The sequence below is a fragment of the Rhinolophus ferrumequinum genome, chromosome 3, assembly GCF_004115265.2.
Source record: "Rhinolophus ferrumequinum isolate MPI-CBG mRhiFer1 chromosome 3, mRhiFer1_v1.p, whole genome shotgun sequence".
NCBI classification, from domain to species: domain Eukaryota; kingdom Metazoa; phylum Chordata; class Mammalia; order Chiroptera; family Rhinolophidae; genus Rhinolophus; species Rhinolophus ferrumequinum.
The window spans coordinates 103,599,673-103,624,488 of NC_046286.1; the positions used below are offsets into that span (position 1 = coordinate 103,599,673).

Sequence of the window (24,816 nt, forward strand, 5' to 3'; positions counted from 1 at the left end):
TATTTGCCCATAGTCTTTCCATACATCCTTGCACCTGCGCATTTCTGTGACACCGGAGTAGTCTGCATGAAGTTCCTGGAAGGGACTCTCAATCTATAGACACCAAAGGAGTTCGCTGACCATGAACAAACTTTTTTTCTTAACAAATTTTATTGCTGATTTCATATTACATAATTAATTAATTTTTATCACAGAAACTGTAGCTCAGCAAGAACAATACAATAATAATAAAATAAACATTTTCTTCTTAATCTCCCACATTAGAAATAATATTGCTATATCTTTCCCCATCTATGATTATTTATACAAAATAAGTTTCTAGAAGTGAAATTATAGCCCAAAGACACACAAACTTCTAAATCTTTTGATATATATTATCAAATTGCCTTGTAGAAATCTTCTATCAATTTATTAGAGTATGAGAATGTCTGTTTCCTTGCTTTAGGAGTGGATTATATCATTAAGGCATATTTTGAAATTTTGTAGGTAAAAAAATACTTTTCATTTCAGGGACAAACTTCTATACAGTACAAAGTTCGTCCTCACCTTTGTCAACCCTGCTAACGTATCCTTTATGTGCTAGTCTCTGCCACTGCAAATATGTATCAGGTTCCCAGGGAACCATGTTCTAGCACATTCTAGTACATTCTTGTCTGTTCCTCTATAGGACACTGTTGCAAGGGACTGAACTTTTCCTCCCTTAGTGTATTCTGTGTTTCAAAACACAGATTTTTTTTTTCCCCTCTGCTAACGGGAATCCACTATAATAATTTCAGTCAGAATTTAACAACTGATGGCATCCTCCCTGAACATACTATACACGTTTTTTGAAGACGTATGACTAGTAGGAATTTTAAGAAGTAAAGTATACTGGTGAGGAATGTATTCTCAGTCAAAAGAAATCTTTTTTGAAGACCCTCAACTTTCTCCATGCAGGTCATGGCCTTCTAGTGTGGTGTATATATTCAGCCAGCCCTACTGTTTCCTGTCGCGTGTCCAAGTGAAAGATGCTGGTCTTAGCCCAGACCTGGTGATGAGTGACGGGTGGTTCCCATACATGAGGCAGACTTACAGTGATATGATCCCACTCACAGAGCATCCAGCAGCTTGAAGTGTGGGATGCAAGTTGGGCTGGAGCAATATACATACCACCAATAGGGGTAAGAGTTTTATTTATGTGTATTCATTTAATACACATAAATTGATGACAAAATTTATGTGTGTTTAATTTTTTGATCAGAGCCATGCAACATTCATTTAAAAACATTTACTGAATACTCACACTGATTTCCCAAGTTGTACACACAATATCCTTCTGAAATACCTTCCAAGCAACGAACTTCTTTTTCTGGGGGAATTTGGAACAATTTTGTGAACATTTCACTAAATTTTTCTTTAAAACCTAGATATAGTTCCTTTAAACTTTGATCTAGCCAAGTGCCTATGCAATTCAAGCAAGTAAGTAATAAATGACTGTGAAATAATGCTGAGCTAATACAATTCTCTGTCAGTGTATCAGATGAAAGACTGTCAAAGATTTCTGTGTGCATGTTTATCTTGCTTTTTAACTGATGAAACAGATTTAAAGACACTCTGTAAGCTAAGAATATTTAATACTTAGATGATAACAATAGTTACATAAATAGACTAGAGTCAGTTATTATCTGGACTTCAAATAACTGAGAATCAAGTAACCAGGTATTTTGGGGGGTGGGATGAAAGAGTATGTTCTGTATTTTAATCTAATGTGAAAACAGAGAATAAATATTAACAATCAACAACTAATTTTCAGTTTGTCACAAAAGTGTGTACGAAAGGCTTCCTGATGTTTAAAGAGAAGTTGGAGACTTCAGCTAGAACAGCGGTGTGGGGTCTGAGGCAGGATTTCTCACCCCTTTCTGTATCCTATGAAGATGGTGACAAGAACCAGCCTGTTATTTCTTGAATCCAGCAAGAATCTGGAAAACCAACAAACACAACCTTAATCTCTTTGTATATTATGACCTCCAAATGAAAATCAGTATCAATGGAGGGGTAATAATTTTTAAATGTAGGCACACTTTTCCACCTACTATTCTGCAGCACAAATCCTACAGATCATTGCAGAGCCACGGTGTCCTTGCTGAGCAGGGCCTGGATTCCCTCGTTCACTGGGAACAGAACGGAAGGGGAGGCCGGGAAGATGATTAGAGGTTGGCAAGATGATTGTTTCTGGCGGAGTGATATTAAGGCCATTTAATATGTCTGCATTTCAGCTTCAGTGCACTAATATATTATTCTATCTGTTAAAACATCACAAAGATTACCTATAATTAAAGATGATTTACAGTCTAAGCCATAACTAGATATAATTTCATGCAAACACATTTAAGGTGAATTCACTGTACAGTGGAATTTAGCTAGCCTAATGAAAACGGTATCTACAGGGCACACAATATTTGAGCAGTACAATAAAAACCTAACAACCTTCTTATGGATTCATACCCAAATAATCTATATTGAAGGAACGTGTATAAAGAAAAAGGAAATGTTGGTTAGTTCTTTGTTTTCTAATAAATGATTTATCGCCAATACTGAAACTCTGTCCTTAATTATCTTCCTCACTGGGAAGAAGAGCCAGGCCAGCTAGTTCTCATTTTTCAATCCCCATGTTTTAGTTCACATTTGTACCGACTTGAACAACAGTTACATTTGCAACTCCAGAGAGCAAAGATGAAACTTTGTTCTTGCTTTTGTGTTGAGCTGTACCATTTATTTCTCTCCTGGCAACAGATTTTAAATCTCTCTTCCTCCCCCTCGCTCTTTTCTTCCTTTTCATGGGAACTGTTTGGTGAGTGCCGACAAAGCTCTGTGTGTGTGTTTTCTCCCTTTGCCTGGTTTCTGTGTCGGTGTGTGCAGGCATGCATTCATTAACGTAATTCCTCCACATCCAACAAGGGCGCATCATAAACCCGGGAGAAAAAGCCTCATAAATATTTAGATGTTCCTTCTACCTTCCAAACTAGAGTGAAAAAGCGTATTTAGTGAGGAGTTGCTCTGGGTTAATCTGCATGTGAATCAAGAAGGGGACAAAAGGATGAAAAGGTGATGGAAACTCGAATACAAACCCTATGGTCTCCGGGGGGGTCATTCATCTAGTTCTTGTCAATACCGTGGTCTGGCGCTTTTCTGCGCATGAGCAAACAGAGCGGCTTTCCAAAGACAGCTGGCGAAGGATGTGTATGCTTTGTTCTATCTTGTAAGTTTTTTAAGGAACGAAATTGCTTCACACTTTATATTTGACTGACTTCTTCATTCCCTGTGGTTCTGCTATCCATATGAGTGATGAATCTATACTTAGTGATGTATACAAATATACAAGACAGGAAGTATGAACGAGAATTTTTTAATGTGTCAACATGGATAAAATTGACCACTTTATCCATTTTTAAGTGTACAATTCAGTGGCATTAACTACATTCACCGGGTTGTGTAACCACCACCACGATCTCTCTCTAGAACTGTTTCTTCATCCTAAACAGAAGCTCTGCACACGTGAGATAATAACTCCGCCTTCTCCCTTCCACAAACAACATACAGCAAGACTTTTAAAACCCCATTCTTGAATATTTGGAATGTTTGGGGGGTGCAGAGCAAGGGAGAATAATGGAGGGTAAAGATAAAAAAAATGAGACAAAGCTAGTCTTTTCTCCTAAGTGTAGTTACACTGAGCTAATGAATTCAAAGCCTGGAAATGAATACGAGGCAAGAAAACTTGCATGTCAAATGGCCAGTGGTTTCACCAGAATGAAAGAAATCGATAGTGAACAGTTTAGCAGTATTTTAAAATTGTCCATTTTTATAACAAATTGGTTTGAGTAAGAATTTCAAAATAAAATTCAAAGATACAAGTCTTGTAACACCTGTTATTATTTGAGACAAAACAAGTGGATTATATACTTTATAGAACATTTCCACCAAATATTGGGGGATGTATTCTATTTGACCACAAGACTAAAGTGAAAGCTGGGAGGATAACTTGTATGACTATAAAAATGAATTTATATTGTTATTTCCAATTTTACAAGTGTCTGGGGTTGCAACTATGTTGCTTTAAATGAAAAACATATCAAAGTATTATTGATCAAGTCCCATTACAAAGCAACATAATATGGTGGAAATTTGCAATTCCAAATTCATCATTACTTTCAGAAATCTTTAGTAATGAAAGTTCAGTGTGCTGAGGCCTGGAAAATGGTCCCCTTACCCCTTTAATGCTTCTGGCTGGTAGAATAATTCAAACAACGTACAACAGATTAACAGGAGAAAAATCAAAATTTTAATACGTGTGCACGCACGGGGAATTCACATAACAATGAAAATTCCAAAGATAGTGAGGCAACATTGGGACAAAGGAGAAAGAGGGTGGGATGGGGTCTTAGATTTCAGAAGTGAGAATGGGCAATTTATATGTACTTGAGGAACAGCGGAACACACCTGGCAAGCAAATTCTTGTTAGGCAACCCAGAACAGTGGAGGGTGGAGGGTGGAGGGGTGAGTGGGGGGAGGAGGGGGCGGGTATCTAGTAAACATGCTTGGAGTCTTCCTGATTAGTGCTAGGGTGGAAATGCGTAAGGTGAGTATGCCAAGGTTCTCTTCCTTAAGCAGGTTTTACTGTCTGAATTTCCTTAAGAAAAGGGGGAAAATACCCTTCCTGAGTTTGTTGGACTTTAATTGATTTCAGTTCAAAATAATCTGCACACCAGGGTGGCACATTCTGGGGACACTCGCCCCCGACACCCACAAGTGCAATTAAAAAAAATGTGGGAGGTCCTATTGCGTTTGTTTTGATGGGATCTTTTCTGTAGCACATGCAGCCAGCTCCCTTCCTCTACGTGAGTATTATCAGTTGAGACCACATGTGAGTGACTAATACCCTCCTTCTCTCAGTGGAAGATGTGCCTCTCACTGTGACTGATTATTTAAGGAATTTGAATATTTTACGTAAGTGAAGGTAGGCTTATCAAGACGGCCTTCAGTGCAGGTGCTGGGGAGGGGGGAAGGGAGAGAGTACGTGGAGTGAGAGGCTTAAGGAAACTATGGGAAGGGGCAAAACTGGTACATTGGGGACTTCCACTCCACATAAAGGGAAAAGTAGCTCCGATTTGCATAGCCCGGGAGGAGGTTCACCGAGCAGGGTGACCGGGAAATATGAGCCAGGCCCACACAGGCAGGAGCTCAGACGATGTCAGAAACGGGTTCCATGTCGGAGGGGCTCTCCTGGCCTTGGCTTCTCTCTTTGGCAAACTCTCTCCATGCGGTAACTATCACCATGGCCACTACCGTGGTTCCCCCAAAACAAGACCTAGCCAGATAATCAGCTCTAATGCGTCTTTTGGAGCTAAAATTAATATAAGACCTGGTATTATATTATGTAAGACCGGGTATCATATCCTATCATATCATACATCATACCCAGTCTTATATTATAGTAAAATAAGACCAGATCTTATATTAATTTTTGCTCCAAAAGATGCATTAGAGCTGATTGTCCAGCTAGGTCTTATTTTCCAGGAAACAAACACGGTAGATCCCTAAAATATCTCCATTCTCTAAAACCAGCAATCCCCTCTAAAAAGAGAGAGAGAGAGAGAGAGAGAGAGAGAGAGAGAGAGAGAGAGAGACAGAGAGAGAGATCACTGTTCTGCTGGAGTTCCAGGGGGAAACTCCAATGGTTTCGATGACTGATTAGCCTGCCTTGGTCAGGTGGCACCCTGGAGGGCCCAGGGTCCTGTGTGCACTGCCTGCAGATGGTGGTGGAGGTGTCACGCCACTCCCAAGTCACACTAGATTTACCATAAAACAAGAGTGGTTTTATGGAAAGGAGGGGGAGGAAGGGGAAATGTGCTGGGTAGGCAACTACAGCTCCGACAGTTCCCTAGCGGATTGATCCTTCAGTGAGCTCATGCATACGAGTTGTATGGGTAAGGCTGACTAGTACACTAGCCAAATGCATACTAGTGTGTTTCTCAGTTAAGGAGCAGAACCATGCAGGTGAGGAGCTCTGCAGAATGGCCTTTCCCCAGGCAGTCATTTTGGGACCTACATCCTCAGCAAGTCTTCATTCCTGCTGGCCCCAAGGGGACAGACGATGGTGGGGGACACTGAGAGGCTAGGCCTGGAAGGGGCACACATCACTTCAGTTCATATTCCATCAACTAGACCTCAGTCATATGGCCACACCCAACTTCAAGAGAGGTAGGAAATGGAGATTAGCTGTGTGCCCAGGAAAAAGAAGAAATACATTTTGGTGAATCACTATCAAGTTTTGCCTCATCAGTCAGCACGAGTCTGCAAATGGATTGAAAACTAAAGCACTTGTAGTGGCATGATAATAACAGTTACCAAGTTCTTACTAGGTGTCAGGGGCCATTCCACGGGCTTTGCGTATGTCAGCTCACATAGTCCCCTCATCAACCTGTCAGGTGGGACAAACATCCTCGTTGGAAGATGAAGACACAGAGGCACAGCAACATTACTTAACTTGCCCAAAGTTGCAAAACTAGAAATTGTTGGAGCCAGGATTTGATACAAGACACATTGACCTTGCAGGGTCCTTGGGCAGACTAAACAAGATGATGTTAGAAAGGCCTGGGTTGGGCGGGGCACACGGGAAACAGTGGAAGCCGGATTACTAATCTGTCCCTCATGCTAAGCACAGCATCTCCAAGGAAACCTCACCTGGAAGCCGAGCTGCAGGCTGAGGGGTGGGTGTCCACAGAGACAGCGTCCAGATGGCTCTTTCCTACTGAGTCCAAAGGGCCACTGGGGAGCTTGGATCCATTCATTAAATTAGAGCAATTGCTGAACTGGCCAAGTTCATGCAAGGGCAGGACTAGCCATCAGCACCGTGTGCACAGGTTACCTTCCCGAGTAAGAACTCGCTTCCACCATGATCTGTACACCCTTCCCTGCGCTTGTCTTCAGGTGGAGTTAGTTGCTCCTTCCTCAACATTCCTGAAGGGCTTAAAGCACAATTCCATTCAAAGTGGAGTACTGCATTTAGGAATAGAGGCAGTGGAAATGTAATGGCTGTGTGCGAAGTCAGAGGGGTAGCAGATGGGTGGATGGGGGGTTACCAGTGTGTGAGGGATATAAATGATAAATGTTTAACTATTATATTGTTTTGTACACCTGAAACTAATAAAAAATGTTAAAAAAAAGGCCTTCCATTGCTTTGTCATTTTTCATTTACTCGCTTCCTTTGTATTCCCAGCATCTCACATCTGTGTGACAATAGAGAAGGCCATCTCAAAGTTAAAAATGGCACATATCTATTGAGCAATGGCTATGTCCCAGGCATTTGCTAAGCGCTTTATAATCACTGCCACACTACATCCGTACAGTGACACTGAAGAGGGTGTGACTAGTGTCCCCATTTTGCAGCTGAGAACACTGAGGGCTGCTGAGCTCAAGCTTCCCAACAACACAGCAGAGCCTGAACTTTCATCACTGTGTCACCTGGCCAGGCTAGCTTAACTCCCATGATGGAGACCCACACCCTGCTCTGTTCCAGAGGCGTGGAGACGCCTTGGATTTGCACAGAAGCAACCATAAGATTCAGGGAAGAATGGCCTGGAGGGCAAGTGTCCTGTGTGTCCTGCGGGGGAGGATCGCCGAGCCCTCAAGCTGGAAGTGCTCTTTTAGGGGCCATGGTGGCAAACGGAAGGTCAGAACATTTAGTCTGAAGCCAGAGGGAGAAGCCTAGGAGGAGAAAGAGAAGGAATTCCTTGGTCCAGACCCAATCTCGGACTCCACCCTCCCATCCCCAAGAACTAGGGCAGCACACCCCAGTGAGAGTAGGTGAGAGGGGGGCCTCTAACTACAGGGAAGATTAGTAAGAAAGTTGGGGAAATATTCCAAATGCTTTAACGGTCTCCATTGAAATGTAAATACCGCCAGGCTCTGGAAACCCCTGCTGGATTTTTCTGAGGTTCTTTAGCAACCTTGTAATTTTCCCAATGTTTGTAATTTTTAAAACTCTGCCTTTCAATAACTAAAACTCCTTTGTCCTTTTTCTAATTTGTGTTTGTTTTGGAGGGGGCGGGGGTGAGAGGTGGAGGAAGCTGCGTGCCCCGCAGTGGGCCCAGGGAGGAGGAGAGGAGAGCCGGGTGGAGAAACCGTGGGAGGGGCTGGAAAGGAGAAGTGGGCGGCTCCATGGCCGGGGCTGGCGAAGGGGAAGAGAGCCCCGTGGGGCTGAGGGGCCGCGGGGTGGACGGGGCTGACACACTTCTTGGGATACTTCTAGAACTTCACTCTCAGATCCAAGAAGAATCTGTGTCACACAGAATTTTATGTCAGCATTAGGGGGGAGCCAGTGCACGCACTTGCCTCGTTATTACAACCGCAGTTTAAATTATAATACATTAGGAAGGAAAGACTACAAACTTTGCAAATCTCCTTTGTAAAAGTCTGGGGATCCCAGGCGATTGACAGCTGAAATCACTCCAGACTTACCATTGCAACGGGTGAATACTGGCTCCTGAACTATTTGGTTGAAACTGCTGGGCCATGGAAGCTTCTGGTTGCTGTGCAGATGAGGCCCAGATAGAACAAACTGTGAGGTTTCATTAGCATGAAGATCTGAGGCCGCCTTTTGACTCTTAAAGAGGGAAAATAGATAGTGAATGACAGCATTTTCTCGTTTTGTACAGTTGACCACTAACTTAATTCAATTCTAATAAAGAAATAAATGACAGGTCCTAGGACTCTAATGCCTTCTCGTATTTTCCTGTGGTTAACATTTTACAGAAACCAGGGTCTCGGCTTCAACAATGCATCGCTTGCAAACAATTTCAAACAGAGCACAGAATCTGAAAGCCCTCTGGAGCCACTTGGAATCAATTTGAACTTCAGGATACATAGGAGGGCTAACGCCACATAACACTGTGGGGTTGAGAGACAGATGAGCTAAACATTGAGCTAGCAGGCTAGAAGTGGGATTTTTGTGTTTAGGACTTGAAAAAATAAAACTGCTAGTAGGCTCACTTCCTACCAAATTTGCCTTTTCAGAATGTTTTCATTGTGTTCTTTTCTTCTTCACGCAAATTCCGATTTACTTCCTTTATAGACTGACGTCTTAATGAATGCTGTACAAAGTTGAGACTACTGAACACAGTGTCAGTGAAGGATTACTGCAATGATTAATCAAGTATTTTTTTAAAAGCTATATTAAAATGCTAGCAAAGTTTCCCATCCAGTTAGTGCAATGATAGACATTAAGAACAAGGTTATGGGGTGTACACATCATGTGGATATGCATACATTATAAATAAAAAATAATATCACATCACACCAGTGAGTCTCAAGACTGAAGTAACTCATGACGACTCTGAGTCTCTGCAGAGAGGCTGTTGGGCTGGTAGGCAGTGACCCTTGACCAAGATGACAGAGAAAATGGGAGAAGGCAGAGGCAGAGATGAGAGCTATTGAACTTGAGACTAGATGGGGGAGGGGAAACACCAAGAGGGAGGGACCAGCCTTGAGCTCAGTTTTGTGTCATTTACATGACAGCTCAATGATATGACCAAGATTTTGCTTTGGGAAAATGTGGTGTAAAAATAGGTGATTTAAGTTTTTTTGCTGTGGTCTATAACATTACGCTCACTTAGTGCATAATTAATTGTTGTATACAACAATGAGCCATTTTTGTAAAATTAGACATTGAGAAGAAAATTCTTATCAAGCCCTTATAACGTCAGGGGTTCAATTATAGTTCAGACTGTATCACACTCCCAGGTATTTAGTGATAACACAAGGCCCTCTTTCTAACAAGAAAATATGATGTGAATATAAATTTTGTTCACAATTAGTCTTGTAATGAGGTATATGAATCACTGTGAAGTCAGACTAATAATTATAAAACTGTCATTAGATTTTTTTTCCTTTCAGGTACCTTAATTGTGTGTTTCAGTCCTCATTTTGAAATGATGCTGTGAAAACCACTTGGAAAATTTGAAAACCACTGAGAGAAGGTTTTGGATCCTGGGATAAATTTTTTGAAGGCTATACGCATGGGGGCTGGGTGCCGCTGACAGATGCCAGGTGATAGAAATCCCGGCTCAGAGATCTAGTCTTGCTGAAAATCTACACCTTCTGGGGTTCCCTTGGAGCGATCACGTTTGCTGCAGGGACGGCCCAGGGAAACTAGAGCGGTCACTGTCTTGCAGTTGCTTCACGTGCGACCTAATGGAACCGACCTGCTGAAGCCACTTTGTGAGAGTGTGTGCATTTGTCTCCTGCCAGCCCACTTTCGGATTTTAAATTCCTCAAACCATGACCTATTTTTCCCATAGTATGTGATTTTAAGGGGGCGCGGGGCTCACTGCTTTGCGTACCAAGTGTCTGTACCAAGGAAGCGTGGTTTTGTTAAGGGCACGTTCACTCACCTGTGCTGCTGGCTGCAGCCGCCCATGCCAGGTGCTTGAGGACACCCTTGACCTGGCACAATGCCGCCAACAGTTGCTGGGACCTCACGTTTGCAACCCTGGGTCAGCCCACAACTGTCAGTGTTCAAACAAAATAGTGGGATCAATGCAGGTGTCCCAGGAGCTCCTGCAAGTTGGTTGGTGGGGGGGAGGAGGGTGCCTGTGCACCCTGGGCCTGGACTTTCCAGAAGATGTCATCTTCCAGGACCCTCCGCTAAGCTACTGCCAGCTCGGTGTTCACAGGGCAGGAATTGGGGGAGAGCACTCTCTTCTTTTCCACACTTGCCCATGGCTGCAGAGCTGTTCCTACTGTCCGACAGCTGAAAACTGGGTCTAGAAGAGCCAGGAGGCCCCAAGCCAGCGGCAGATCTACTGTTGCTGCGCTGACAACACAGCCAGCCTGATCAAGCCTCCTCTTCATCAGGTTTTGTTCTTTTACTTCCCAGTGTCAGCAGTCCTGGGAACAGGAAATGGTTTGTGCAATAGGAAGTGGCAGGAAACTGATGACTAACTACTTTTGACCTCTGTGGATACATTTTCAATGTAAATAGAGATAGTTACACACACTCCAAAACACATGTGCATTGATAAATGTGAGCTATATCCAGGCCGTACTCGTTTTAGTTTTTAAAATAATACCATTCCTGAAAGCTTGCTGTGTGCCAGGGACTTTGGAGGCACTTGTGTTCCTGCACTCACACAGTCCTGACGTGTCCCCAGGACGCATTAGGACAAGAGAAAGGCAGGCGTAGGCAGTGACAAGGCCGGGCTGAGATGCGAGCCCAGGCCTTGGGGCCACTGATCTGGACCCGTGGGCTTAGCTGCCTCCTCCCAGGACCAGCAAACTCTTCAGGACTTTCTTTCACTGCTTGGGGTTTAAAGACAATTCAGCTACATCATCTGTGAGAAAAGCATTTCTGGCTTGGCAGGTGGTTACGTAGTGGGGCTGAGGTGTCATTACTTCGTATTTTCACAGTGCAGAGGGAAGTTCTTACCAGACACCAGCTGTCTGACTCTGGATGTGAAAGGCCTCCTTCTCTCACTGGGCTCGCTGCTCAGCTGCCCTGACACTGAGATAGCCAGCCGCTGCTGTCCCCACGTAGTGCTCCCTCTGGAATGACAGGGCCTGCTTGGGGCTGTTTGATTAAGTGAAAGTGTGCCGTCATGAAATCAGGCACTGGACCAGCTGAAATGTTGAAACCTGGTCAGCTGAGGGAGAGGAGAAAGTCGAGTCTGGCTATGGGTCCCTAGAGGCCCAGGAACCTGGCACAGAGAAGGCCAGGCAGCCTGACGAGAGCTGGTAGTGAAGGGGGCGTTGAATTGTCTCTGGCATGTTGGCTGAGGGGACAGTTTATAGGCCTGTCTTTGAACTCTCTGAACCCACGTCCTTTTTCTCTTTCCTCACTTCACAATTTAACACTTTAGTGTTTTTGATTGCAAAAACCTCCTCTCATTCTTTCTGCACCTTTAAAAGCTTTACCTGGATGGAGCACCAGGAGAGCCCCACCCCCCCGTCTGTCACAGCTCAGGCTGCCGTTTCTCACTCCTACCTAATCCCAGGCTCCCACTTTAAATACAGAAAACCCATTTTAGAACTTTGAAACAAAAAAGTGTTACTCATTTCACTGTGCTACATTTTATCTCCATTAAAAAAAATGATGCTTACTACCAGTGAACATTGAGAAAAATCCAGTGTAATTAATGCCAGTTAATCAAGTTGATGGCCCTTGAAGATCTATAAAATGTAACTGTAACATTCTTACAGATGGGCTTGGACAGAATAATTAGGAAATAGTGAATGCCGGCATCATCAGTATTACTTAGAGTTCAGCAAAGTAACGTGAATGGCTGTATAGGACTGGGGAGAGAGCAGAACTCTGGTGTGAAATATAAAGAGTTTACCATAGGAGGATGATTACCCATTTTCCAGCTCTGGTAACAACCTGTCTATTCAAACATTATTTGGTGGAAAATAAAAAGCAAAACTGGAGACTTTGGTATTTCTTTGTAACTGGGTAAACATGATTTGTATAGATCTTTTTTCTAAACTTGGACATATGTCTAGAGAACCTATACATATTTTAGACAAAAAAAAATTATCCATTTTAGTTGCAATTAGTAAAAACTAGTAAACTCAGGTTTAATGGACATGAAGATATCAAATAACTTTCTAAATACATAAATAGCTGACTCAAATAGAGGTAATGTTTAAAATAGTTGGTATGTCAGGAGCACACATGACCCTAGGGGCTGCCAGCCTGGGAGGGGGCATGGTGCCAGGCATTATTCCGTGATTGCTGGGGGGAATTTCAGGGGTGTTCTGGGGGAAGGGCTGGGCAGTATGCTAAGAGCTATGTCCTGAGTGGTGTGGAAATAGTTCAAAAATTTTAAACTGATAAAGCTGGACTGGCTGAATCTCTCTGCTGTGAATAATTGCTTTTAATCTTATATCTAAACATGTAATAAAGTTAAAGTGATTCTGATAAAATACCATGGCTTATATTAAAACAAGAGGTGTTCATTATCAGACCTGTTATAGATTCAGGGGACTCTGGGTGCTCTGTCCCTGTCGCCCCAAATGGTACGTTTCTTGTGGAGTGAGACGTAATCTGGCACTCAAAAATACTTCTCAGGAATCATTAAATCCCATTGCAAAAACTGCTCCCACAACAACAGACACAGAGGACCCTCCCTTCTGTTCTGTTTTCCTATGTCACAAAGGCAAGGATTTTCAGATGCTACTATTTACTCAGGTCAGCATTCTGGGCTATAAGCAGCTTACACAGCTGCTTGCCCTTCCCAGAGCCCAAGTATGTCTATGTATTTCTTTCTTTTTTCCATTTGTTCATTCAGACAAGTAATTACTGAAAGGAGACTACTTGTAAATATTTTAAAAATCAGAGCAGAAAGGAAGAAGCATGGATTACCCGCCAAGAATTTTTATGCTCTCCTAGTAGGAAGTTTCTCCAGTAGGAGCTGTTAGACCCAATTTTTTAGTGCTCTACTTTTTATTAAATTGTAATAATTTCCTTAAGATTTAATTTAATCCTTTGGAAATTATAAAAATGTAAGATTTTCGGTGAAATGTGTTGTCCAAGGGAAACAAAAACCCAGAAATTATTTTTTATTTCAATATGGAGTGCAAATTGGACCCCTAAGATTTTAAAATACATTTCTTATTGCCATTACACAGCCACCCATATGTACATAGGGCTATCCTTGACACAGAAATTAAATTACAAAAAAGTCAACTTGCTGATACGGATGAGAACATCTTATTAAGAATCACAGAACTTGAAAAGACTTCCAAGGTCACTTAGTTCAGATCTCAGAGAGACAGTTACTTACTCAGGGCTACATAGTTCATTAGGATAGAACTAATAAGGCCTTTTTATACCCAGCACAGCAATCTTTTCCCTATATGACACCAGCATTTCTTAAAGAGCTTAATGTTTGAAAATATTCAACATGATCATTGGTTACAATACTGGGGGGGAAAAAGACTCAAAAGTAACAGTATTTTAGTCATTAAAAGACATAGACCTTGGGGTACATAAATTAAACTTACAGAAAGGCCAGCATCATGCCATAAATCACTCGGGACTTGGAAGATCTGGTTTGAATCTGGTCCCCAGCATTTACTAGCTGTGTCACAAGAGTCACATCACTCCGTTAGCTCTGAGCCTTGGCTTCTTAACTATAAATGGGGATAATGATTAACTGAGAGCTGCTATGTACTCAATGAGGTAATAACTAAAGTGCCTGATAGTTCGTAGGGACTCTATAAATGTCAGTACTCTTTTTGCCTCTATACCCCACTGGAACTCTGTTTAGAAAGTATGAATATGTAGAAATTATTGGGAAAATGCAATGTTAAGGTATAAGTTAAATTTTAGTAAAGGATAATGGCATTTGATTAAATGTCTAGGACATAAGTACACACTTCCTTCGGTCTTACAATGTTTAGTTACATTAGTTATTTAAAATGAATGCACAGATTATGAAACAAACAGTATGTCTTTAATATGTTAAAAAAACGAATCGCAGATTCATCCTGAAGGAACCAGATCCTGAAGGAAAAAACACACAAATCACCCTAATCCAGGGGGAACACTATGGAAATTGTTTTGCAATCATAAAACTGTGAATCGGTCTGAAAGTTCATCAAAACAAAATGCATTTTATAATTCTCTCATAATCCTATAATTAACAGACAATTATTTTTTAGTTAAAGTTTCTGTTTAAACATGGAATGAAGATTGGATTACATGGCACAAGGGCCTGCCTCTTGGCTCAGAATATTTTTACCTCTGAAGTTTCATTTAGGGTCAAATGAGTAGAAACCTGACACGGTCAGTTAACATTTAACTGCTCTGCAGTGGTTTAAGCTAAATGTTAGTATTACATCTGCAGCCATCATGTTAGTGGTTTAAAAAGGCAGCACAATTAGCATTAGAATGGCTGTGAAGAACAGTGCCTTTTATTTTATGAATGCTGTGTTTGCACAATCAGATATAAATGTGCCTCACTGACTGGAATCCATGGTACTATTTTATTGATTAATTTCCTTGTATTAAAAAAGAAACTTCCTACGTCTCTTCTCTATGAATACTTTAGCTTGAAATTCAGGGCCAACCAAAATCTGGCATCTACTACTGTTGAGGAAACTCCTACCTTAAAGCCTCAGACTGTCCCACTTTCCAAGTTTTTGTCAGTGCCCTCCCTGAGCACTTGTATGGTTTCTTCCAGCCTGAGATCAAACCCACCTCCGGGGCAGTTCTGCTTAGGCTTCCAGGCCTGGAGTGGCAGTGCTCATTTCCATTCCTACAGCATTTTGTCTTTCTCATTTACTTTTTTTTTCATGGACGGTGTAGGTGCCTGAGCACTGCAGTATACACCTGAAGCTAAAGCTGAATAATAATATCATTTACTTTTATTAGTTAACTTGTCATATGTGTGTGATATTAACCCTCAGCTTAGCTCCTAAGTGCCCCAGGGTTCATTGAAGACAGGTATTCAAATATTTATTGATTAAGATATTCACACTTAAAATGTGTCCTTTTCAACCTTTGAAATGATAAGCCATCTCACAATTTAAAAGGAGACTCAAAAAATCTATTAAGACAATAAACAAAGATTGACTTTACAAAGATACTGGGAATGTCCCATTTCCTCCTAGGAAAATTTAAGGATTTAAGATTTTTAGAAAGAACATTTGGGACAAAAAGCCATCAAAGACTGATTCTTAAATCCAAGGAATATTTGCATTCCTGCAAGAACTCCATGGTGATGAAGAAAAAAAAGTGTGGAATACTATAATTCTCTATTTAAATGTCAAGAATAGCAATAAGCAAATAGAAAATCAAATTTAGAACAGAAAATATTATTCCCACTCATGGTTAATTACTGATGTTTGATATGGAACCATTTTAGTGTCAACATATTAAATGACATAATTTTTCACAACGACAAAAAACCATTATAAGGATCTTTCCAACTGGAAGCTTACCCATACATATATTCTGAGTATGTTGTAACTTGTCAATGTCGTATTACGATATGTTTGTAATAATGTGATTGAAGAGTCCACATTAATTTTTAGATTTTTAAGCATCTTGAAGGCAAGTGATTTTTGTATTCTCACTGCACTTATTATATGTTGGGTAGTGAGTGGTGTACTATAGACCTCAAATGCCGGAGGCAGGAGTGTGACGGAGAGAAGGACGGGAACTGTGGATAGTGGCCTTGTGTGCAATGAGGCACCTGGCTCTTCACGCCCGTCTCAAACCTCTGCTGTACTGATTACAAGAAATAATGTAGATAAGGGTTTTGCATAGTTCCTGGAACATAACAGTACTTAATACCTTTTTTGAACATATTTTTAAAGAGTGCAAACATATACCACATGCTGTTCTAGGTGTTGGGAATTCCAAATAGAACAAAATTGAGTCCTTGCTCTTGTGGAGCTTACCGTGTAGGGGTCGGTGACAGACAAACCTACCCATAGACAGAATGTGTCAGGTGGAAATAAATGCTATTTAAAGAATTAAAAGGGGAGTAAGCAGTCTGTGTGTGCGCGCGCACGCTGTGGTAAGGGAAGCCTTCTCCCATCAAGAACTGAGAAAGGGTGGGAGTCAGGCTTGCAGGTGTGTGGGGAAAACTGCAAGGAGAGGAAACACCCAGTGCGCAGCCCAACAAACTCAGGAAGAGGATTTTACTTCCCCTTTTTCTTAAAGAGATCCAGATAGAAAAACCTACTACAGGAAGGGACCTTGGCATAATCACCTTGAGCATTTTCACCCTAGAATTAGTCAGGAATACTCCAAGCATGTTTACTAGCCACCCACTGTGTCCAATGCTTTGCCTGTTTAAGGATGGGGGAGGGGAGGGAATTTTAGGGTCTAGGGGAAGAGGGGTGGACATAAGGTCAGCGAAGCAGCAGGGGGTCAGAGCACATGGACTCTTGGTAAGCAGGCCTTGGTAAGAACTTCGGGTTTTTTATTGGAGAGGGGAAACCATTGAAGAACTGTGAGCAGAGAGGTGAAGTGACCCATGTGAATTTGAAAAGCTAATACAGAGTAACTACTATTGCCAAATGCTGTAACCATAGGGATTTACTACCAAAGAGTGCCTGTCTTGGTTCTTTAACTCTGATCTGGTTCACCTCCTATAAGTAAGTACGTGGTGAAGTCATATGATATTCCAGTTTCTATGGGTCAAAAATGGTCAAACACTGTCAAAAGGTTCAGTGTGACTTATTGGGGTGCAAAGAACATGGGCTTTGAGTAAAATATAAGTGGATTTGAATCCCAGACCTAGGACTCATGAGCTACAGTCCTGCGCCAGTTACTTAACCTCCTTCTCCTTGGTTTCCCCTTATATAAAATGGGGATAACAGCATGACCGACGCCACAAGGTTGAAGTGAAGATTAAATAATACACATGTAAAGCACTTAGCACAGGACCTAGGAGTTTAATATGGAGGTGAACCAATTAAGAAGGGGGACTGAATCTTTTACACTAGCAGATCAAATAAATAATTTACTACCCAAACCCTTTCAAACCACTTATCATTTTGCTAGGTATTGAAGAAGCACACCTTACTTCAGTTTTAAAAGAGACAACAGCTTTTTGATGAAATCACTATTTCTTGCATTTTTATAACTCATCCTTTAAATAATTAGTATGTGAATATTCTATGGCGCTATTAACTGCAATGGATGTCAGGTAACTTATTTGAGAGTTAAACGTTAACTTTGTCCACCAAGGCAATTGCATTTCCTCTATCAAAGTAGCTTAATTTTAAAAACTCACTGTGTTCTTCAAATGAACAGGCCAGAAGTTACTTGCCAAAGAGAATTTATTTGAAATTTACTTAGTAGCTTCAGTGCAACTCAATCTTAAAAGTTCCTAAGAATTTGCTTGAAGCAAAATTTTACCCCAACCCCCCCCCCCCCCCCCCCCACTTAGGTTCCCAGTTAAAACACAGTACACACGATTATCAGAAAATTTCAGGTACAGGTAACTCTCACAATGGTCAGTTTGATAGCAAATAGTTGTATCTAAATTATTAATTGAACGTCACAAAATGCAGATTTAGTGACTGATAACATTGCAGAAACCAAAGAGAACTACTACATTGTTGTAGTTCAGAAAATTCTTTCCTAAACTAACCTAAATATTTGAAATCCATCATACTGCAGGGAAAAGCCTCTTGACCACTGCATGGTAATTTTTGCAAGTTTGCAAATAGAATGTTGACTTCCGCTTTTCAAATTGGCTATATGCTCTGTGTTTCATTTCTTTACTGTGGCTGCATTTTATTACTGGATACCGCTGCCATCACGAAGCAGAACATTGCAAACGCCATTCTCGATGCTCAGAATTTCCAACGCCGCGGAGCTCATTCCTGACCATAGCTGGCTCTCGGAATAACGGAATGCGGCAGCAAAGCACACCATGTCCCCACAGACGCGCCCACCGCTCGGACAGGTCACTGCACGGGCAGCAGTAACGCCGTCGGGGCAACGAGGGACGCCTACGCTAGACCGGCCGCTCCTCAGACTCCGTCCGCCGCGCGGCTCTCAAAACCGGAGAAGACCGCGGGGACACTAGGAGTCGTCGTGCGGTCCTCTCAGCCACACCGCGGCAGTCGGAGCCCACCGCGAACAAGTCCCGCGGAGGCGGACCCGGAGCCGCACAAACATTATAGCCGGGGCCTGGGAGCAAAGACCTCCTCGGCTTCCCGTCCCCGTCCCGGCCGTTCGGGGTCCGACGGGCCCCGCACCCCTCGCTGTGGTCCCCACACCAGGGCCAGCAGACCCGGGCCCGCACACCCCTCCCCCTTACCCCCTGGGGGCGCGCCCCCTCCCCACGCAGGCGCGCGGCAGGCCCCTCCCATCCTCCCCCTCGCTCACGGAGCCGGGCGGGGGCGGGGCGACCCTCGGAAGGGGCGTGGCCGCAGGCCTCGACACGCGCACGCGCCCTTGCACCTTACGGCTACGTGTCGGGACACGTGACGCCCACCCCGAAAGTCCCCCTTGAAGCAACAGGACGTTAAAAAAAATAAATAAATAAAAGAAATTTGGGGGGTTGAGGGAGGTGGAGGAGAGGAGGAATGAGAGCTTTTTAGAAAACTATAGTAACGGGAGGAGAGGATGAGGTCGGGCAGCGGCGAGCGCAGCCCTGGCGCGTCCTGCTGGGAATCCCTCTCACCTAACGCCACAGCCCGCCAGCGCCCGCCAGACGAGCCGGCCAGGCGGCAGGGAGCGCGAGGCGGCGCGGCACTCGCCCCCGCCCCAGTCGAAAGCACCGCCACCCGGCGCCCTCCTCAGGACGTCGGTCCCTCCGCCCTACACCGGCCCCTCCCGCCGCTCTCATCCGCCCGCGGCGGCGACCCCGGCCCGGCGCCCAGGCCGGGCTCGCAGTGCGCCGCCTCATTCCCGTCGCCCACCCCGCGGGGGGGGACGCGGCGCGGCGGCGGCCCCTGGGCCGGGGGATGCGTGCGGCGGCGGGAGGAGGAGCGTGCCGGCCGCCCCGCTAACGGCCGCCCTGCGCGGCCCCGCCCGCCGCCCGCCGCCCGCCCCCGGCCCTCCCTGCGCCGCCGCCCCTCCCCCCGCTGCCGCCGCCGCCGCCGCCGCTGGCAGCGCCGACTGAACTGAGGCGAACTCCGCGGCCAAGTGAGTGAGGAGGAGGAGGCGGCAAAGAGGAGGAGGAAGAGGAGGAGCGGAGTCAGAGCGCGGCTGCAGCGGCAACGGTAGAGGCGGCCGCGGCGGGGACCAGCCCGGAGAGACCCCGAGCCCGCGGCACAGGCGGCGGCTGAGCGGGCGCGACCAGCAGAGCGAGCGGCGGCGGCCCGGCTCTTCCTCGTCCGGCCCCGAGCGGCCCGCGGAGACCCGCCTCCCGCCCGCCGGCCTCGTGAGGGACGCGCCGAGCCGGCGGCCGAGAAGCGGCGGCGGGCCGGGAGCGCGTCGGGCCGCGGCGGAAAGTGCCTGCGGGGGCGGGGAGAGCGCGGCGAGCGCGCGGTCCGGCCGCCCCAGCGCCCGGCGCGGGAGCGAAGCGGAGCGGGACGCCGAGTCCCGAGCGGCCGGCGGCCGGGGCTCCCCGCCCCTCCCTCCTCTCCGGCGGCGGCGGGCGGAGTGAGCTGCGGAGCCTGGAATATGGTCGGGGAAATGGAAACGAAGGAGAAGCCGAAGCCCACCCCAGATTACCTGATGCAGCTGATGAACGACAAGAAGCTCATGAGCAGCCTGCCCAACTTCTGCGGGATCTTCAACCACCTCGAGCGGCTGCTGGACGAAGGTGAGTCGCCTCCCGGCCCCTCGCGGCCCGCGCCCGGGCGGCGGCCCCTCTTCCCGGGACCCGACGCGCTCCTGCCAGCGTGTGGGGAGGGCGGGAAGGTCGTGGCCAGAGGGGACCGTGCGCCCGGGGACCGTGAGGCCCGGGCGGGGCGCACGGAGGCGGCGCCGAGGCCCGGGGCGCGGCGGGCGGGCGGGGGTCGGCGGCGCGGGCGGGACCCACCGGCGGGACGCCCCCCAGCCCCCGGGCCCCGCGCCGCCCGAGGGCTGCGCTGAGGAGGCTGCACGGCGAGCCTCCCGCGCCCCCGGCTGCCAGCCGCGCCTGGGAGCACCGCGACGGCCCGGAGCTCCGCGGGCCTCCCGGGGAGGAGCCCGGCCCCGCGCCCCGCGGGCGCCTGAAGGACACCGGCCTCGGGGCCGCTCGGGGTGGGGGTCTCCTAACACGGAGATTCCAGTGGGGCTTTTGCTGATTTGGAGTTTGTGTAGCTTGTAAATACTCGGGGGGAGCCGCGTGGGGCTCGTTAACTTAAAGGAATTCCATAGGAGACCGAAAGTAATGCTGATTTAGCCGAAGGCGAGGACAAAATGACAGCGGAAAGCACTTTTTGTCCTTTTGTTTGGGGAAGCGAGAGAACTGTTCGGGAGTTTAACTTCACTGGGGTGGGGGGGGGGGTGTTGAATACGAAATACCGCGAGGACAAACGCTGAACGGAATCCCGAGTTTCAAAGAACTTCGGCGGAGAGCTGCTCCCGAGGACGCCGCTGCCTTGGTTTGTAGGACAGGAAATCAAGGCACTTGAAAGGGCGAAAATAAAAATTAGTGAAAGTTTGCAAAAAAAGAGAAAGCTTTATCCGTGTAGGGCCGCGGGGAGTGAAGAATGACAAGATCAATTTTGGCCAACTCGAGAATTTCTTTACAAGTTCTTGCAGCCCTGACCTGGAATATTAATCTCTATCTAGTAGCTGTGAATTTTTTGGACTAGAGAAAAAAATATGACCAACAAAAACGTCTATTTTGAAAGTCGAGTACCAAAGAGTTTCTTTTTATGTCTAGAAGCATCACCGAAGGACTGTTTAAAGAAAACTGAAAACTTTAATAGTGATGAACAATGGATTTTAGATTTTTCACAAGAATTTCGTGATTTTTACAGTATAGAACTGGGGAAAAGGAATCAAGCTTAGAGATTTGGCATGTCACTAAAGAACAAAAGACCGGAAATGTTTCCGTGATAAAAGATGGTTAAAGAGGAATCCCAGGAGCTTTCCGTTGTCTTGAAAATCATAGAAACAATTTTTAAAGTACAAAACAGATATTACTGAGTCCTCGTCTTTGCTTACATAGGTTAAACAAGCAGCAGCAACCGCTATTGAAATGGTCTTTTCCCCCACTGTTGAAACAGCAAATCTCTTAATTTCAAATTGCTCCAGAGAAAACTTGAGCTGTCCCTTTAAGGGGTTCTGCTTTTCCTATTTGTGTTGGCATTTGAAAGATTGTGGAGGCAGAAAACTTTCTGGAATGTCAAAAAAAAAAAAAAAAAAAAAAAAAAGGCTGGAACTCTTAAATCGAGTATTTCCAAATGTGAGCGCTAAGGGGCGCCAGTTATTTTTTTTAAAACGAGAAATGTTTGGAGCAAACTGTAATGTCAATAATCTGACCTATATTAAATTTAGTTGAAATTTAAATCATAGTAGATTATTTCATCTGTCATTTTGTAATCATATATGTAGTTACAAACATTGAAAACACTTTAAAATTATTGGGACAATTTTATCACATTTCAAAAATAATACGCTATTTTTTAGTTGGCATATTTTGGTGAAGTTACAGTTGTCTCAGTGTTAGTGAAAATTTCTGTTAAGATTTTTTTTTCCCCTTAAGTACAGTTGTTTAGCAGGAATTCTTTATAGTCGTTAAAATGAAAATAGGCCATGATGATATTTAAGATTAAATTGCATTCTTTTAATTTTAAAATGTTAAATTCAATCAAATGGCATAAGGGATTATTTTTAAAAGTTTGGAAATATTTTCACCTCATGCGTACTATTTTTAAAAGTAAATTGAGTTCTAAAAGGCTCTTCGCTTTTGCTTTTATGTTGATCTTAAAACCTCTAAATGATAATTCGGAGTTGGTTCTCTGTTAGAAAGTTTCTGACCTCAATAATTTTTCTGGCTTCAATAATTTTAATCTTCCAAATCTAGAATTCCAATTATGTCATTATCTCTAACAAATGTTCATTTCTCTCTGGTTGGAAATAGTAACCACTTGAGTTTTAAATGTTAGAGGCTACTAGTTGAGGGTGATACATTCTAAATAATATGTATATTTTTTCTTTTTAATGTGGTTTACTCTATTAGTGTTATGTTAGTCTATCTTGAGTTTTAGCCTTTTCAACTCCCCAGCATAAAAATTGTTTCTTTATGGTAGTTAGGATGTTTAAAATGGACAACATATAATGACTAGGAAGTTTGATTTTTTTTTTTTTTTTTTTTAATCAGACCAGTACAAACATGCAGGAAAAGGAGCTATTCCTTAGTGTGGATTAAGCTGCTTCCTGTAATTGTTAGCCTTATTGTAAACTTAATTTGACTTAAGAAAAATATTGGTTTCTGAAATACATCACTTTTTTCCCTACCGGATGATTTAATTCCAAAATTTGGCAAGTTGTGCTTTACACCCTTTGTGGCCTGTCATTGTCCAAAACAAATTAATCATTACTTCTGTTTGTGGTTAGGAATTACGTTTCCCTTTCTCCATACAGTTGGCTGAAAAATTCTTTTTAAATTTAGATAAAACTGTAAATTTTACTTTGGTGATTAATCAAGTTAAGATATTGTATTAGTTGCAATAGATATATTTTTTGATAACTAGAAATTTTGAATGAGTATTTTGTAATTTTGAAATAAATTCTATTTCAAAATATTTCTCAAAAGTAAGCTTTCAAAAATTTGCTTGTCAGTTTGAGCATTTTTATTTGGCTGGTTACAAATTTGAGATTTATTTGTGCTAGATTTTCTTAGTTTATTAAAACCTGAATGCTTTAAATGAGTATTTTAATTCCATGCCAAGTTAACCTTTAGCTTATATTTTGACTATGGCCTATGGACTGTCTTTTTTTTTTTGTATTTCGGGGGCAGTGGTTGTCAGATTTTCCTCCCAATTATCTTCAACATTTTTGCTTTTTTAAATTTTGAGTACATTCTAGGTTGGAACAGTCATATAAAGGATGTAACTTCAGTTGATAATTCCAGTACTTAACAATCTTTCATTGAAGATAGAGATGATTACAGATAAAACCAAGGTCTTAAAGTCTCAAACTGCTCTCTGGAGGGAGACGTTTTCAACTGAACCATGGGACCATTCATGGGAAAGAGTAGCTATTACACAAGAAGTTTTTTTTAAAACCTTTTTTGTCATGAAAATTAAACTTAAGCATCAACAGTTCTTGAATGAAAATTCTGCAATTCAGAATTGAGAAGAATTTTATTGAAAAATAAAATCAATTTAAAAACCCCCAATAGAGAAAAATGGAGAACTAGGGATTTTAAAATCAGATTTTGAGGTTTTTGTTTGTTTCTTTGTTTGTTTTTTTTTTGGTAGAGGTGAGATTAAAGCTACTGATAGGAAAATTAACAAATGTATCCGATTGTTTATGAGGAAGGCCATCCTAAAGCTTTGTATTGTGAACATCTGTAAAAATAGTGTGTGGCTCAGAGAAAGTGAATAAACATGTTAGATTCTGCATTACTGATATGAAAAATACATTTTCATTTTCTCATGGTCTTTTTGGGGGTGGGGATAATAAGTGTCCTTTTTGACCTCAACTTTGTTTCTCACTCTGCTCTTTCTCCTTTAAAAATGGGGGCAAAAATATTGTAAATTAAAACCTGCCTTGCTAGTTAACGTTTTTCCATGTTAATGTTTATTTTCACCTATTAACACATTCGTTATTGACTGTATCATACCCTGTTTTCTAACACTTCAATTTTTTTTTGAATAATCTTGTCTACAAATCTTTGTTTTAAAAATTAAGTGGCTATTTGTTGGTTTTGAGAGGACTCTTGCTATATGTATAAGTTTATTACAATTTTAGGGCTTTTTTTTCCCTGAAGAAGCATTGTGGACATAATCAATATCTGTGACAAATTTTACTTGTTAAAATAATCTGTTATTTAGGAGCAAAGATTTTTGCTTTGTACACAAGCCCTTTGAATTAATGGTAATAAAGAGAAAGCCAGCATTTACATCAGTTGTTCTTTCCATTATCCTTTTTTCTTTTCACCCAGGAGGTGTCACCAACTATGTAAGGTAATGATGGAAATGATCATTTGTATCATAGGTCATTTATTCAACATTCATTTTCTACTTTTGAAGCTTAACTCCCCCACAGGCAGAATATATGTTCAAAATGCACATACTATGTGGCAGAAGGTGATTCCTTCTTCTTCATCCAATTCACATGTTTTATAGTAAAAGCTACTCCCAAGAATGTAACATAACTGAGTTAATAGAAATAGGACTCTTTGCCAATAGCATTTGCTAGTGTATTGGTAT

General features: G+C 43.3%; 1 protein-coding gene and 1 long non-coding RNA gene across 11 annotated transcripts in view; one reads left to right on the forward strand and one right to left on the reverse strand.

Annotated features, from left to right (window-relative positions):
* Nucleotides 1-258: 258 nt before the first annotated feature.
* Nucleotides 259-20,315, reverse strand: LOC117019554 (uncharacterized). Of its 3 annotated transcripts, XR_004422513.1 has the most exons (5): nt 20,177-20,277; nt 10,428-10,541; nt 8,497-8,641; nt 2,073-2,150; nt 259-1,958 (listed from the first exon to the last, which is right to left on the reverse strand). It is a non-coding gene; the product is annotated as an uncharacterized LOC117019554 (long non-coding RNA). The 3 variants fall into 3 exon arrangements; XR_004422514.1 differs by lacking the exon at nt 10,428-10,541 and having other exon boundaries at nt 20,177-20,313; XR_004422515.1 differs by lacking the exons at nt 8,497-8,641; nt 10,428-10,541 and having other exon boundaries at nt 20,177-20,315.
* QKI (QKI, KH domain containing RNA binding) overlaps nt 19,625-24,816 on the forward strand; it is a 148,060-nt gene continuing 142,868 nt past the window's right edge. For 3 of the 8 annotated variants that reach the window (XM_033101369.1, XM_033101387.1, XM_033101410.1), the window contains exon 1: nt 19,988-20,267. In XM_033101369.1, the coding sequence (XP_032957260.1) occupies nt 20,126-20,267 (142 nt within the window). In that variant the 5' untranslated portion in view covers nt 19,988-20,125. Of the gene's footprint in view, nt 20,268-24,816 lie in introns of all 8 variants that reach the window. The other 5 variants (XR_004422511.1, XM_033101396.1, XM_033101379.1 and 2 more) reach the window with 3 other exon arrangements.